Raw genomic sequence first — 16,448 nt, 5'->3', positions numbered from 1 at the left:
CACCTCGTCTCAGTCACGCCTTCACGTTCCGACCCGACCCAGTCTCTCACCTCGTCTCGGTCACGCCTTCACGTTCCGACCCGACCCAGTCTCCCACCTCGTCTCGGTCACGTTCCGACCCGACCCAGTCTCCCACCTCGTCTCGGTTACGCCTTCACGTTCCGACCCGACCCAGTCTCTCACCTCGTCTCGGTTACGTTCCGACCCGACCCAGTCTCTCACCTCGTCTCGGTTACGTTCCGACCCGACCCAGTCTCCCACCTCGTCTCAGTTACTTTCCGACCCGACCCAGTCTCTCACCTCGTCTCGGTCACGTTCCGACCCGACCCAGTCTCTCACCTCGTCTCGGTTACGTTCCGACCCGACCCAGTCTCTCACCTCGTCTCGGTTACGTTCCGACCCGACCCAGTCTCTCACCTTGTCTCGGTCACGCCTTCACGTTCCGACCCGACCCAGTCTCCAACCTCGTCTCGGTTACATTCCGACCCGAACCAGTCTCCCACCTCGTCTCGGTTACGTTCCGACCCGACCCAGTCTCCCACCTCGTCTCGGTTACGTTCCGACCCGACCCAGTCTCTCACCTCATCTCGGTCACGCCTTCACGTTCCGACCCGACCCAGTCTCCCACCTCGTCTCGGTCACGTTCCGACCCGACCCAGTCTCTCACCTCGTCTCGGTCACGTTCCGACCCGACCCAGTCTCTCACCTCGTCTCGGTCACGTTCCGACCCGACCCAGTCTCCCACCTCGTCTCGGTCACGTTCTGACCCGACCCAGTCTCCCACCTCGTCTCGGTTACGTTCCGACCCGACCCAGTCTCCCACCTCGTCTCGGTTACGTTCCGACCCGACCCAGTCTCTCACCTCGTCTCGGTCACGCCTTCACGTTCCGACCCGACCCAGTCTCCCACCTCGTCTCGGTTACGTTCCGACCCGACCCAGTCTCCCACCTCGTCTCGGTCACGTTCCGACCCGACCCAGTCTCCCACCTCGTCTCGGTCACGTTCCGACCCGACCCAGTCTCCCACCTCGTCTCGGTCACGTTCCGACCCGACCCAGTCTCTCACCTCGTCTCGGTTACGTTCCGACCCGACCCAGTCTCCCACCTCGTCTCGGTCACGTTCCGACCCGACCCAGTCTCCCACCTCGTCTCGGTTACGTTCCGACCCGACCCAGTCTCCCACCTCGTCTCGGTCACGTTCCGACCCGACCCAGTCTCCCACCTCGTCTCGGTCACGTTCCGACCCGACCCAGTCTCCCACCTCGTCTCGGTTACGTTCCGACCCGACCCAGTCTCCCACCTCGTCTCGGTCACGTTCCGACCCGACCCAGTCTCCCACCTCGTCTCGGTTACGTTCCGACCCGACCCAGTCTCCCACCTCGTCTCGGTTACGTTCCGACCGGACCCAGTCTCCCACCTCGTCTCGGTTACGTTCCGACCCGACCCAGTCTCCCACCTCGTCTCGGTTACGTTCCGACCCGACCCAGTCTCCCACCTCGTCTCGGTTACGTTCCGACCCGACCCAGTCTCCCACCTCGTCTCGGTCACGTTCCGACCCGACCCAGTCTCCGACCTCGTCTCGGTTACGTTCCGACCCGACCCAGTCTCTCACCTCGTCTCGGTTACGTTCCGACCCGACCCAGTCTCCCACCTCGTCTCGGTTACGTTCCGACCCGACCCAGTCTCCCACCTCGTCTCGGTTACGTTCCGACCCGACCCAGTCTCCCACCTCGTCTCGGTTACGTTCCGACCCGACCCAGTCTCCCACCTCGTCTCGGTTACGTTCCGACCCGACCCAGTCTCCCACCTCGTCTCGGTCACGTTCCGACCCGACCCAGTCTCCCACCTCGTCTCGGTCACGTTCCGACCCGACCCAGTCTCCCACCTCGTCTCGGTCACGTTCCGACCCGACCCAGTCTCCCACCTCGTCTCGGTTACGTTCCGACCCGACCCAGTCTCCCACCTCGTCTCGGTTACGTTCCGACCCGACCCAGTCTCCCACCTCGTCTCGGTCACGTTCCGACCCGACCCAGTCTCCCACCTCGTCTCGGTCACGTTCCGACCCGACCCAGTCTCCCACCTCGTCTCGGTTACTTTCCGACCCGACCCAGTCTCTCACCTCGTCTCGGTCACGTTCCGACCCGACCCAGTCTCTCACCTCGTCTCGGTTACGTTCCGACCCGACCCAGTCTCTCACCTCGTCTCGGTTACGTTCCGACCCGACCCAGTCTCTCACCTTGTCTCGGTCACGCCTTCACGTTCCGACCCGACCCAGTCTCCAACCTCGTCTCGGTTACATTCCGACCCGAACCAGTCTCCCACCTCGTCTCGGTTACGTTCCGACCCGACCCAGTCTCCCACCTCGTCTCGGTTACGTTCCGACCCGACCCAGTCTCTCACCTCATCTCGGTCACGCCTTCACGTTCCGACCCGACCCAGTCTCCCACCTCGTCTCGGTTACGTTCCGACCCGACCCAGTCTCCCACCTCGTCTCGGTCACGTTCCGACCCGACCCAGTCTCCCACCTCGTCTCGGTCACGTTCCGACCCGACCCAGTCTCTCACCTCATCTCGGTCACGCCTTCACGTTCCGACCCGACCCAGTCTCCCACCTCGTCTCGGTTACGTTCCGACCCGACCCAGTCTCTCACCTCGTCTCGGTTACGTTCCGACCCGACCCAGTCTCCCACCTCGTCTCGGTCACGTTCCGACCCGACCCAGTCTCTCACCTCGTCTCGGTTACGTTCCGACCCGACCCAGTCTCCCACCTCGTCTCGGTTACGTTCCGACCCGACCCAGTCTCCCACCTCGTCTCGGTTACGTTCCGACCCGACCCAGTCTCCCACCTCGTCTCGGTTACGTTCCGACCCGACCCAGTCTCCCACCTCGTCTCGGTCACGTTCCGACCCGACCCAGTCTCTCACCTCGTCTCGATCACGTTCCGACCCGACCCAGTCTCCCACCTCGTCTCGGTCACGTTCCGACCCGACCCAGTCTCCCACCTCGTCTCGGTTACGTTCCGACCCGACCCAGTCTCCCACCTCGTCTCGGTTACGCCTTCACGTTCCGACCCGACCCAGTCTCTCACCTCGTCTCGGTCACGCCTTCACGTTCCGACCCGACCCAGTCTCCCACCTCGTCTCGGTCATGTTCCGACCCGACCCAGTCTCTCACCTCGTCTCGGTTACGTTCCGACCCGACCCAGTCTCCCACCTCGTCTCGGTCATGTTCCGACCCGACCCAGTCTCTCACCTCGTCTCGGTTACGTTCCGACCCGACCCAGTCTCCCACCTCGTCTCGGTTACGTTCCGACCCGACCCAGTCTCCCACCTCGTCTCGGTCACGTTCCGACCCGACCCAGTCTCCCACCTCGTCTCGGTTACGTTCCGACCCGACCCAGTCTCCCACCTCGTCTCGGTCACGTTCCGACCCGACCCAGTCTCCCACCTCGTCTCGGTTACGTTCCGACCCGACCCAGTCTCCCACCTCGTCTCGGTCACGTTCCGACCCGACCCAGTCTCTCTCCTCGTCTCGGTTACGTTCCGACCCGACCCAGTCTCTCACCTCGTCTCGGTTACGTTCCGACCCGACCCAGTCTCCCACCTCGTCTCGGTTACGTTCCGACCCGACCCAGTCTCTCTCCTCGTCTCGGTTACGTTCCGACCCGACCCAGTCTCTCTCCTCGTCTCGGTTACGTTCCGACCCGACCCAGTCTCCCACCTCGTCTCGGTCACGTTCCGACCCGACCCAGTCTCTCTCCTCGTCTCGGTTACGTTCCGACCCGACCCAGTCTCTCTCCTCGTCTCGGTTACGTTCCGACCCGACCCAGTCTCCCACCTCGTCTCGGTTACGTTCCGACCCGACCCAGTCTCCCACCTCGTCTCGGTTACGTTCCGACCCGACCCAGTCTCTCACCTCGTCTCGGTCACGCCTTCACGTTCCGACCCGACCCAGTCTCCCACCTCGTCTCGGTCATGTTCCGACCCGACCCAGTCTCTCACCTCGTCTCGGTTACGTTCCGACCCGACCCAGTCTCCCACCTCGTCTCGGTTACGTTCCGACCCGACCCAGTCTCCCACCTCGTCTCGGTCACGTTCCGACCCGACCCAGTCTCCCACCTCGTCTCGGTTACGTTCCGACCCGACCCAGTCTCCCACCTCGTCTCGGTCACGTTCCGACCCGACCCAGTCTCCCACCTCGTCTCGGTTACGTTCCGACCCGACCCAGTCTCTCACCTCGTCTCGGTTACGTTCCGACCCGACCCAGTCTCCCACCTCGTCTCGGTCACGTTCCGACCCGACCCAGTCTCCCACCTCGTCTCGGTTACGTTCCGACCCGACCCAGTCTCCCACCTCGTCTCGGTTACGTTCCGACCCGACCCAGTCTCCCACCTCGTCTCGGTTACGTTCCGACCCGACCCAGTCTCCCACCTCGTCTCGGTTACGTTCCGACCCGACCCAGTCTCCCACCTCGTCTCGGTTACGTTCCGACCCGACCCAGTCTCCCACCTCGTCTCGGTTACGTTCCGACCCGACCCAGTCTCCCACCTCGTCTCGGTCACGTTCCGACCCGACCCAGTCTCCGACCTCGTCTCGGTTACGTTCCGACCCGACCCAGTCTCTCACCTCGTCTCGGTTACGTTCCGACCCGACCCAGTCTCCCACCTCGTCTCGGTTACGTTCCGACCCGACCCAGTCTCCCACCTCATCTCGGTCACGCCTTCACGTTCCGACCCGACCCAGTCTCCCACCTCGTCTCGGTTACGTTCCGACCCGACCCAGTCTCTCACCTCGTCTCGGTTACGTTCCGACCCGACCCAGTCTCCCACCTCGTCTCGGTTACGTTCCGACCCGACCCAGTCTCCCACCTCGTCTCGGTTACGTTCCGACCCGACCCAGTCTCCCACCTCGTCTCGGTCACGTTCCGACCCGACCCAGTCTCCCACCTCGTCTCGGTTACGTTCCGACCCGACCCAGTCTCCCACCTCGTCTCGGTTACGTTCCGACCCGACCCAGTCTCCCACCTCGTCTCGGTTACGTTCCGACCCGACCCAGTCTCCCACCTCGTCTCGGTCACGTTCCGACCCGACCCAGTCTCTCACCTCGTCTCGATCACGTTCCGACCCGACCCAGTCTCCCACCTCGTCTCGGTCACGTTCCGACCCGACCCAGTCTCCCACCTCGTCTCGGTTACGTTCCGACCCGACCCAGTCTCTCACCTCGTCTCGGTCACGCCTTCACGTTCCGACCCGACCCAGTCTCCCACCTCGTCTCGGTTACGTTCCGACCCGACCCAGTCTCCCACCTCGTCTCGGTCACGTTCCGACCCGACCCAGTCTCCCACCTCGTCTCGGTCACGTTCCGACCCGACCCAGTCTCCCACCTCGTCTCGGTCACGTTCCGACCCGACCCAGTCTCTCACCTCGTCTCGGTTACGTTCCGACCCGACCCAGTCTCCCACCTCGTCTCGGTCACGTTCCGACCCGACCCAGTCTCCCACCTCGTCTCGGTCACGTTCCGACCCGACCCAGTCTCCCACCTCGTCTCGGTTACGTTCCGACCCGACCCAGTCTCCCACCTCGTCTCGGTCACGTTCCGACCCGACCCAGTCTCCCACCTCGTCTCGGTTACGTTCCGACCGGACCCAGTCTCCCACCTCGTCTCGGTTACGTTCCGACCCGACCCAGTCTCCCACCTCGTCTCGGTTACGTTCCGACCCGACCCAGTCTCCCACCTCGTCTCGGTTACGTTCCGACCCGACCCAGTCTCCCACCTCGTCTCGGTCACGTTCCGACCCGACCCAGTCTCCGACCTCGTCTCGGTTACGTTCCGACCCGACCCAGTCTCTCACCTCGTCTCGGTTACGTTCCGACCCGACCCAGTCTCCCACCTCGTCTCGGTTACGTTCCGACCCGACCCAGTCTCCCACCTCGTCTCGGTTACGTTCCGACCCGACCCAGTCTCCCACCTCGTCTCGGTCACGTTCCGACCCGACCCAGTCTCCCACCTCGTCTCGGTCACGTTCCGACCCGACCCAGTCTCCCACCTCGTCTCGGTCACGTTCCGACCCGACCCAGTCTCCCACCTCGTCTCGGTTACGTTCCGACCCGACCCAGTCTCCCACCTCGTCTCGGTTACGTTCCGACCCGACCCAGTCTCCCACCTCGTCTCGGTCACGTTCCGACCCGACCCAGTCTCCCACCTCGTCTCGGTCACGTTCCGACCCGACCCAGTCTCCCACCTCGTCTCGGTTACTTTCCGACCCGACCCAGTCTCTCACCTCGTCTCGGTCACGTTCCGACCCGACCCAGTCTCTCACCTCGTCTCGGTTACGTTCCGACCCGACCCAGTCTCTCACCTCGTCTCGGTTACGTTCCGACCCGACCCAGTCTCTCACCTTGTCTCGGTCACGCCTTCACGTTCCGACCCGACCCAGTCTCCAACCTCGTCTCGGTTACATTCCGACCCGAACCAGTCTCCCACCTCGTCTCGGTTACGTTCCGACCCGACCCAGTCTCTCACCTCGTCTCGGTTACGTTCCGACCCGACCCAGTCTCTCACCTCGTCTCGGTTACGTTCCGACCCGACCCAGTCTCCAACCTCGTCTCGGTTACATTCCGACCCGAACCAGTCTCCCACCTCGTCTCGGTTACGTTCCGACCCGACCCAGTCTCTCACCTCGTCTCGGTTACGTTCCGACCCGACCCAGTCTCTCACCTCGTCTCGGTTACGTTCCGACCCGACCCAGTCTCTCACCTTGTCTCGGTCACGCCTTCACGTTCCGACCCGACCCAGTCTCCCACCTCGTCTCGGTTACGTTCCGACCCGACCCAGTCTCCCACCTCGTCTCGGTTACGTTCCGACCCGACCCAGTCTCTCACCTCGTCTCGGTCACGCCTTCACGTTCCGACCCGACCCAGTCTCCCACCTCGTCTCGGTCATGTTCCGACCCGACCCAGTCTCTCACCTCGTCTCGGTCACGCCTTCACGTTCCGACCCGACCCAGTCTCTCACCTCGTCTCGGTCACGCCTTCACGTTCCGACCCGACCCAGTCTCCCACCTTGTCTCGGTTACGTTCCGACCCGACCCAGTCTCCCACCTCGTCTCGGTTACATTCCGACCCGACCCAGTCTCCCACCTCGTCTCGGTTACGTTCCGACCCGACCCAGTCTCCCACCTCGTCTCGGTTACGTTCCGACCCGACCCAGTCTCCCACCTCGTCTCGGTTACGTTCCGACCCGACCCAGTCTCCCACCTCGTCTCGGTCACGTTCCGACCCGACCCAGTCTCCGACCTCGTCTCGGTCACGTTCCGACCCGACCCAGTCTCTCACCTCGTCTCGGTTACGTTCCGACCCGACCCAGTCTCCCACCTCGTCTCGGTTACGTTCCGACCCGACCCAGTCTCCCACCTCATCTCGGTCACGCCTTCACGTTCCGACCCGACCCAGTCTCCCACCTCGTCTCGGTTACGTTCCGACCCGACCCAGTCTCTCACCTCGTCTCGGTTACGTTCCGACCCGACCCAGTCTCCCACCTCGTCTCGGTTACGTTCCGACCCGACCCAGTCTCCCACCTCGTCTCGGTTACGTTCCGACCCGACCCAGTCTCCCACCTCGTCTCGGTCACGTTCCGACCCGACCCAGTCTCCCACCTCGTCTCGGTTACGTTCCGACCCGACCCAGTCTCCCACCTCGTCTCGGTTACGTTCCGACCCGACCCAGTCTCCCACCTCGTCTCGGTTACGTTCCGACCCGACCCAGTCTCCCACCTCGTCTCGGTCACGTTCCGACCCGACCCAGTCTCTCACCTCGTCTCGATCACGTTCCGACCCGACCCAGTCTCCCACCTCGTCTCGGTCACGTTCCGACCCGACCCAGTCTCCCACCTCGTCTCGGTTACGTTCCGACCCGACCCAGTCTCCCACCTCGTCTCGGTTACGCCTTCACGTTCCGACCCGACCCAGTCTCTCACCTCGTCTCGGTCACGCCTTCACGTTCCGACCCGACCCAGTCTCCCACCTCGTCTTATGTCATGTTCCGACCCGACCCAGTCTCTCACCTCGTCTCGGTTACGTTCCGACCCGACCCAGTCTCCCACCTCGTCTCGGTTACGTTCCGACCCGACCCAGTCTCCCACCTCGTCTCGGTCACGTTCCGACCCGACCCAGTCTCCCACCTCGTCTCGGTCACGTTCCGACCCGACCCAGTCTCCCACCTCGTCTCGGTCACGTTCCGACCCGACCCAGTCTCCCACCTCGTCTCGGTCACGTTCCGACCCGACCCAGTCTCCCACCTCGTCTCGGTCACGTTCCGACCCGACCCAGTCTCCCACCTCGTCTCGGTTACGTTCCGACCCGACCCAGTCTCCCACCTCGTCTCGGTTACATTCCGACCCGACCCAGTCTCCCACCTCGTCTCGGTTACGTTCCGACCCGACCCTGTCTCCCACCTCGTCTCGGTTACGTTCCGACCCGACCCAGTCTCCCACCTCGTCTCGGTTACGTTCCGACCCGACCCAGTCTCTCACCTCGTCTCGGTCACGTTCCGACCCGACCCAGTCTCCCACCTCGTCTCGGTCACGTTCCGACCCGACCCAGTCTCCCACCTCGTCTCGGTCACGTTCCGACCCGACCCAGTCTCCCACCTCGTCTCGGTCACGTTCCGACCCGACCCAGTCTCCCACCTCGTCTCGGTCACGTTCCGACCCGACCCAGTCTCCCACCTCGTCTCGGTCACGTTCCGACCCGACCCAGTCTCCGACCTCGTCTCGGTTACGTTCCGACCCGACCCAGTCTCCCACCTCGTCTCGGTCACGTTCCGACCCGACCCAGTCTCCGACCTCGTCTCGGTTACGTTCCGACCCGACCCAGTCTCCCACCTCGTCTCGGTCACGTCCCGACCCGACCCAGTCTCCCACCTCGTCTCGGTCACGTTCCGACCCGACCCAGTCTCCCACCTCGTCTCGGTCACGTTCCGACCCGACCCAGTCTCCCACCTCGTCTCGGTCACGTTCCGACCCGACCCAGTCTCCCACCTCGTCTCGGTTACGTTCCGACCCGACCCAGTCTCCGACCTCGTCTCGGTTACGTTCCGACCCGACCCAGTCTCCCACCTCGTCTCGGTCACGTTCCGACCCGACCCAGTCTCCGACCTCGTCTCGGTTACGTTCCGACCCGACCCAGTCTCCCACCTCGTCTCGGTCACGTCCCGACCCGACCCAGTCTCCCACCTCGTCTCGGTCACGTTCCGACCCGACCCAGTCTCCCACCTCGTCTCGGTCACGTTCCGACCCGACCCAGTCTCTCACCTCGTCTCGGTTACGTTCCGACCCGACCCAGTCTCTCACCTCGTCTCGGTCACGTTCCGACCCGACCCAGTCTCTCACCTCGTCTCGGTCACGTTCCGACCCGACCCAGTCTCTCACCTCGTCTCGGTTACGTTCCGACCCGACCCAGTCTCCCACCTCGTCTCGGTTACGTTCCGACCCGACCCAGTCTCCCACCTCGTCTCGGTTACGTTCCGACCCGACCCAGTCTCCCACCTCGTCTCGGTCACGTTCCGACCCGACCCAGTCTCCCACCTCGTCTCGGTTACGTTCCGACCCGACCCAGTCTCCCACCTCGTCTCGGTTACGTTCCGACCCGACCCAGTCTCTCACCTCGTCTCGGTTACGTTCCGACCCGACCCAGTCTCCCACCTCGTCTCGGTCACGCCTTCACGTTCCGACCCGACCCAGTCTCCCACCTCGTCTCGGTCACGCCTTCACGTTCCGACCCGACCCAGTCTCCGACCTCGTCTCGGTTACGTTCCGACCCGACCCAGTCTCCCACCTCGTCTCGGTCACGTTCCGACCCGACCCAGTCTCCCACCTCGTCTCGGTCACGTTCCGACCCGACCCAGTCTCTCACCTCGTCTCGGTTACGTTCCGACCCGACCCAGTCTCCCACCTCGTCTCGGTTACGTTCCGACCCGACCCAGTCTCCCACCTCGTCTCGGTTACGTTCCGACCCGACCCAGTCTCCCACCTCGTCTCGGTTACGTTCCGATCCGACCCAGTCTCTCACCTCATCTCGGTCACGCCTTCACGTTCCGACCCGACCCAGTCTCCCACCTCGTCTCGGTTACGTTCCGACCCGACCCAGTCTCTCACCTCGTCTCGGTTACGTTCCGACCCGACCCAGTCTCCCACCTCGTCTCGGTTACGTTCCGACCCGACCCAGTCTCCCACCTCGTCTCGGTTACGTTCCGACCCGACCCAGTCTCTCACCTCGTCTCGGTTACGCCTTCACGTTCCGACCCGACCCAGTCTCCCACCTCGTCTCGGTCATGTTCCGACCCGACCCAGTCTCCCACCTCGTCTCGGTCACGCCTTCACGTTCCGACCCGACCCAGTCTCCCACCTCGTCTCGGTTACGTTCCGACCCGACCCAGTCTCCCACCTCGTCTCGGTCACGTTCCGACCTGACCCAGTCTCCCACCTCGTCTCGGTTACGCCTTCACGTTCCGACCCGACCCAGTCTCTCACCTCGTCTCGGTCACGCCTTCACGTTCCGACCCGACCCAGTCTCCCACCTCGTCTCGGTTACGTTCCGACCCGACCCAGTCTCCCACCTCGTCTCGGTCATGTTCCGACCCGACCCAGTCTCTCACCTCGTCTCGGTTACGTTCCGACCCGACCCAGTCTCCCACCTCGTCTCGGTCACGTTCCGACCCGACCCAGTCTCCCACCTCGTCTCGGTCACGTTCCGACCCGACCCAGTCTCCCACCTCGTCTCGGTCACGTTCCGACCCGACCCAGTCTCCCACCTCGTCTCGGTCACGTTCCGACCCGACCCAGTCTCCCACCTCGTCTCGGTCACGTTCCGACCCGACCCAGTCTCCCACCTCGTCTCGGTTACGTTCCGACCCGACCCAGTCTCTCACCTCGTCTCGGTCACGTTCCGACCCGACCCAGTCTCCCACCTCGTCTCGATCACGTTCCGACCCGACCCAGTCTCCCACCTCGTCTCGGTCACGCCTTCACGTTCCGACCCGACCCAGTCTCCCACCTCGTCTCGGTTACGTTCCGACCCGACCCAGTCTCCCACCTCGTCTCGGTCACGTCCCGACCCGACCCAGTCTCCCACCTCGTCTCGGTCACGTTCCGACCCGACCCAGTCTCCCACCTCGTCTCGGTTACGTTCCGACCCGACCCAGTCTCCCACCTCGTCTCGGTTACGTTCCGACCCGACCCAGTCTCTCACCTACGTCTCTCTGCCCATCTGTCCCTCAGGAGAAGAGGATTGCAAGTCTCGATGCGGCGAACACCCGTCTGATGGCGGCTCTGACTCAGCTGAAGGAACGGTATGCTGTGACATCACAGAGGAACGGCCTGTCTCCTAGCAACACATCATCACTGCAAATCACAGAGAATGGAGAGTTCCGTAACTCTGGCAACTGCTGAGCGACCCTCATCTGAGCTGTGATTGGCTGTGAGCAAAGGGGCGGGACCGGCTTAAGCAGCAGGATAACGCTGGAGATGAGACTCTTCCTGACCAACCACCCTCTGACCTGACCCCTGCCTGTTGCTAGATGACCCCTCATTTCCTCCTTTGTTTTGCATGTTTCTCTTCAGACCTTCTGACTGAAGTCTGACTTTGTTTCTTGTTCATGGTTGACAACCACATTTATTGCTCTAATCACCACCTGACTTATTCCTCCTGTAAACAACTCTGGTGTTTACAGGTGTCTGTAAATGGTAACCATAGCAACAAACTGCTTCCTTAAACTGGAGCCTCTGTATCAGTTTTTCTTTGACTACTTTATCTTCAGATCTTCAGCCCAGCATTTCTTCATCCAGTTAGCCTAGCTTAGCACAAAGAATGGAAGCAGGTGGGAAGTGTTAGCCTAGCTTAGCACAAAGAATGGAAGCAGGTGGGAAGTGTTAGCCTAGCTTCAAACCTTTCAGTGATTGTGTTGGCCTCTCTGTGCTTCCATAGCTTTCAGTATTTAGTTCATGTGGCTCAGATGAGGTCCTTCAGAGTTAGATGCTAGTTTGTGTTGTTTAAATGTAAACAGCAGATTTTATTGTACAACTTTAAATTGTGATGAATAGTTTGTGCCCCCCCCCGCAACACAAACACATACACACACACACACACACACAAACACACAACTGTCTCTGCTGTGTTCACTGTGGCTTCTGTCTGTTCTCTATTTATGTTCCAGATCCTCTTATTGTTATTTATCTACAGTATTTATACAGAGACAATAAAATGATAAATCATCAAACGGTTGCCATGGTGATGACGGACAGAAACAAACAGATGTATTGGTCACCAATAAGACACATATTATTTTTTCATGACCGACAGCGCTGTTGTTTGCAAACAGGAAGTGATGTCACAGGCTCTTCATGAAGAAGTCTGCAGTCGACAGTTTTCATGGTTCCAGCCGAGAAACCACCCAGTGAGGGTTGGTGGTTCAAATCCTTGTTTCACTGTCACCATAGGAGTCCACGGATCTCGGTCTGCTGGGCCAAAGAAGCTACATGACTGTCACGTGGCTGTTCATCTGTTACTCCATCTGCAGAGCTAAGCCAGTACATATTCAGGTGTCATGATTGTGTGAAGACATGTCTAGACTGCCTCAACTGGTCAACCGGGTTTACTTCACGCCTCTGAATCAATGGATTTAATGGGATTCCTAAACAGAACCACTGCTGGAGTGCATTGGCCCCTTTTCCACCAAAGGCTCTGTTTCATACGGGGCAGATTCCGCAGGCAAAAACTGGGAAGTTTGGAAAAGTATTCAGTCCAGCCATTCCTCCTTTTTCTAGACACTTCCGTTGGGGATTCAGTCTTACTGAGGTGCAAAGAGGTGCAGCTTAAAACGCTGCAATCTGTTGAATGTTCTAAAGAATCATCACTTTGTGTGCGACTCAGCACTAACAACGTTGCAGCAGTAGCACCATATTTAAAATGATGTTTTTTGTCCTTTTTTGTCATAATTTTCCTCGTTTGTTTTTTTGTCATAATTCAAGGAGGGGGTCTCCCCACTAAGATGTCACTATCTACTGTTATCCAGCTGACACACAGCCCAACAGGTAAGGCTACGATTGGCTGAGGAAATACAAAAGTGATCAGGGTTTACCAAACCAGATCACATCCCAAACCAATCGGACCAGTTGGTGGAAGCACGGCTTTTAATTTATTCCAGTTTTTTTATTCTAATTCAGTTCTATTGAATTTAGAAAGAGTACATCACATCAGATGGAATCTAATGTGTGTCTCCTGTCGTAAAGGGAGGTTTTGTGTTTCCTACTGGAGACGAAGGAAGTTCCGATGCGCTTTTACTGTTCAAACCAACTTCCTGTTTTCAGCTGGTCCAGCAACTTTTGTCTCTTCTCAAATGCACGTCCTTTCCTGTCTAAACAAACAGCTGCAAAAGGAGAACTCACTTGGTCCCTGGTATCCAAGATCAATAAATCATGAGGAGCAAGGTCATCCTGGGTCAGCTCATCTGGAACTTCTCCATCTGAACAGACAGAACATGTTTTACTGGTGGCTCACTTAATCATAAATGAAAAACGTGTTAACTTCAATTTTTTTTTTTTTTTTTTTGGATTTTTTTTTTCAACCTGTCCTGTCCAGCATCTCAGCAGACAGAACAACTATCTGCGTGCCGTATTTTTGCCAGACAGATTTGCTCTGTCAAGGGAGACATCTCATGTAAATAGCTGCCCTTGATAATCTGAATATTTTTATTATGATAATTATTTTATTTTATTTTTTTAAATTTTTTTTCCTTTTATCATTTTGCTATCGTCAGTCTTGATATGGCCGAGCTGGACCTGGCAGGTAAAGAGGAAAAAAAGAGGAAATGAAAGGAGGAAAAAGAGAGAGAGAAAAGAAAGGCGTGTCTAAGCTGCTAAAGTTACAGTATTTGCAAAACAATATAAAGTACTGCAAAAATACAACAAGACATCAGTAGGATAGTGACAATATTCAAAAACAATGAAAAATAAAAGTTAAAAAAAGAAAATGAATGAATAAAATAACAATTACAATACCAACTGTTATTAAACATACCTACAGAGAGTCATCAGCAACATTTAGTAGGAAGCAGATGGGAAGATGAGTGCATGTGGGCGTGCACGTGTGAGTGTTCAACCTGTGATCATGCAATCAAAGATCAGCTGAGTGCTTGTAGGGGAGCACGACCACGACCCGAGGTGTAGGGGAGGAAGCCAAGGCCCCCAGGGCCCGGCAAGCCCACCGCACACAGAGCCCGGGCAGGCAAAGCAGAGAGAGCCTCCGTCCCCCGAAGCCCAGAGCAGTGGATAACTACAATCATGCTGTTATTGTATAACAGCATGTGTGAATGCGATAATGTGTAATTACTGATGTATAATACAGAAAAACTGATGATGTCACTGAAGTTAGTGAAAAATTAATGTTTAGGTGGTGAAAACTAAGATGAATTTGGCATGGATTAGTGAGAGGCAGGATGACCTAGTTTTATGGTGATCTGGTGGCGATTTAATGGAGCACTTTTAGTTTTATAAACTGATCGCAGAGCATTGGTGCAGCCTATTGAAATGATGGTCTAGAACTGTGGTTTCAGTATGATAGGATTAAAGGGACCGCATCAGACTGGTTCCAGTCATATTTATCTGATAGATTTCAGTTTGTAAATGTAAATGATGAGTCTTCCTCACACACCAGGGTACGTCATGGAGTTCCTCAGGGTTCTGTACCAATACTTTTCACATTATACATGCTTCCCTTAGGAAATATCATCAGGCGGCATGGTATAAAGTTTCATTGCTGTGCGGATGACACTCAGATCTACCTCTCCATGAAGCCAGATGTAACCAATCCGTTTCTTAGATTACAAAGACGTCTTACAGACATCAAGACCTGGATGACTCTGAATTTTCTCCTTCTAAACTCAGACAAGACAGAGGTCGTTATCTTCAGGCCTGAAAAACTTAGAACAAAATGATCCAGTTATGTAATTAATCTGGATGGCATTAATCTGGCCTCCAGTACCACTGTGAGGAACCTTGGAGTCATTATTGACCAGGACTTGTCTTTTAGCTCACATTTAAAACAGGTTTCTAGAACCGCCTTCTTCCACCTGCGTAATATTGCAAAAATTAGGAGCATCTTGTCTCAGAAAGATGCAGAAAAATGAGTCCATGCCTTTATTACTTCCAGACTGGATTACTGCAATTCCTTATTTATGTGTTGTCCCAAATATGCCCTGAAAAGTCTCCATCTGATCCAAAATGCTGCAGCGAGGGTTCTGATGAGGACTAGCAGGAGAGATCATATTTCACCAGTTTTAGCCTCTCTACACTGGCTCCCATCTCCCCCAATCTTTTCTGTTGACACACCAAGCGGCAACCTCCAGCGGTTAAAAGTGAAGCTAAAACCTGCAGTTCCCCCTTCATCCACTAGGGGCTCCATAACAAATCCCCAAAGACTCCCATGTTAAAAAGACTAACTTCACAGCAGAAATAAACATGTTTACAGCAGAAATAAACATGTTTACAGCAGACCTAAACATGTTTTCAGCAGAAATAAACACGTTTACAGCAGGAATAAACATGTTTACAGCAGAAATAAACATGTTTACAGCAGAAATAAACACGTTTACAGCAGAAATAAACACGTTTACAGCAGGAATAAACACGTTAACAGCAGACCTAAACATGTTTACAGCAGAAATAAACATTTACAGCAGACCTAAACATACTTACAGATAATTGTCAATTTTTTTAATTTCTTTTTTTTTTTTTTTTTTTTTGAGGACACTCGTGCTCCCCCAAATAGTTTGCGCCCTGGGCCGCTGCCCAACTTCCTCATAGCAAAAATCATCCCTGCCTATTGACACAAAATAGTCCCTGTCCTTTGAAGAAGTGTAGTGGTTCCTGTTCCATGGTGGGCGTTTCTGGTTTGCTGGCAGCCAGATTTTAACCGGTACCTCGTTTGTGTCATGTTTCCTTCAGAAAAAAGAGGACTCAAGCTGGAACGGTCAAAAAGGTAAAGGATTTATTCACAAACTGTAGACAGTTAGGAACTCAGAGGTAAGATTGACGACGATCTGGTAACTGCCAAGATGGAGTGAACTGCTTATATAATGGTGGTGATGAGGAACAGGCGTGCTTCTTATTAGGTGCAGCTGCAGGTGGAGAGGGAGGAGAAACAGAGTCACAAACAGGGAAGCTTGAGAAGCCGAAGGGAACCGTCACATGACAGGACCCCCTCCCTCAGCGGTTGCCCCCTGGCAACCCAACAGACCCAACTGAGCGATGGCGGTGAAACTCCCGAAGCATGGCAGTATCCAAGATGTAAGCACGGGGGACCCAGGAATGCTCCTCAGGGCCATAGCCCTCCCAATCCACAAGGTACTGGAGACCTCGGCGATGGACGTCCAGGATGCGCCGAACAGTGAAGGCCGGAT

At 57.5% G+C, this 16,448-nt stretch overlaps 1 protein-coding gene across 1 annotated transcript in view; it reads left to right on the top strand.

Moving 5' to 3' along the window:
- Window positions 1–11,442, top strand: part of LOC306764063 (disabled homolog 2-interacting protein-like) — a gene marked incomplete at its 3' end in the record, with an annotated part of 40,273 nt that extends 28,831 nt beyond the window's left edge. The window contains exon 19 of the mRNA XM_079251085.1: window positions 11,272–11,442. Within this exon, the coding sequence (XP_079107211.1) occupies window positions 11,272–11,442 (171 nt within the window). The remainder of the gene's footprint in view (window positions 1–11,271) is intronic.
- Between the last annotated feature and the right edge of the window lie 5,006 nt (window positions 11,443–16,448).

The sequence above is a fragment of the Telmatherina bonti genome, assembly GCF_933228915.1.
Source record: "Telmatherina bonti genome assembly, chromosome: 13".
In the NCBI taxonomy this organism is placed as follows: domain Eukaryota; kingdom Metazoa; phylum Chordata; class Actinopteri; order Atheriniformes; family Telmatherinidae; genus Telmatherina; species Telmatherina bonti.
This window is presented reverse-complemented; position numbering and strand designations above follow the sequence as displayed.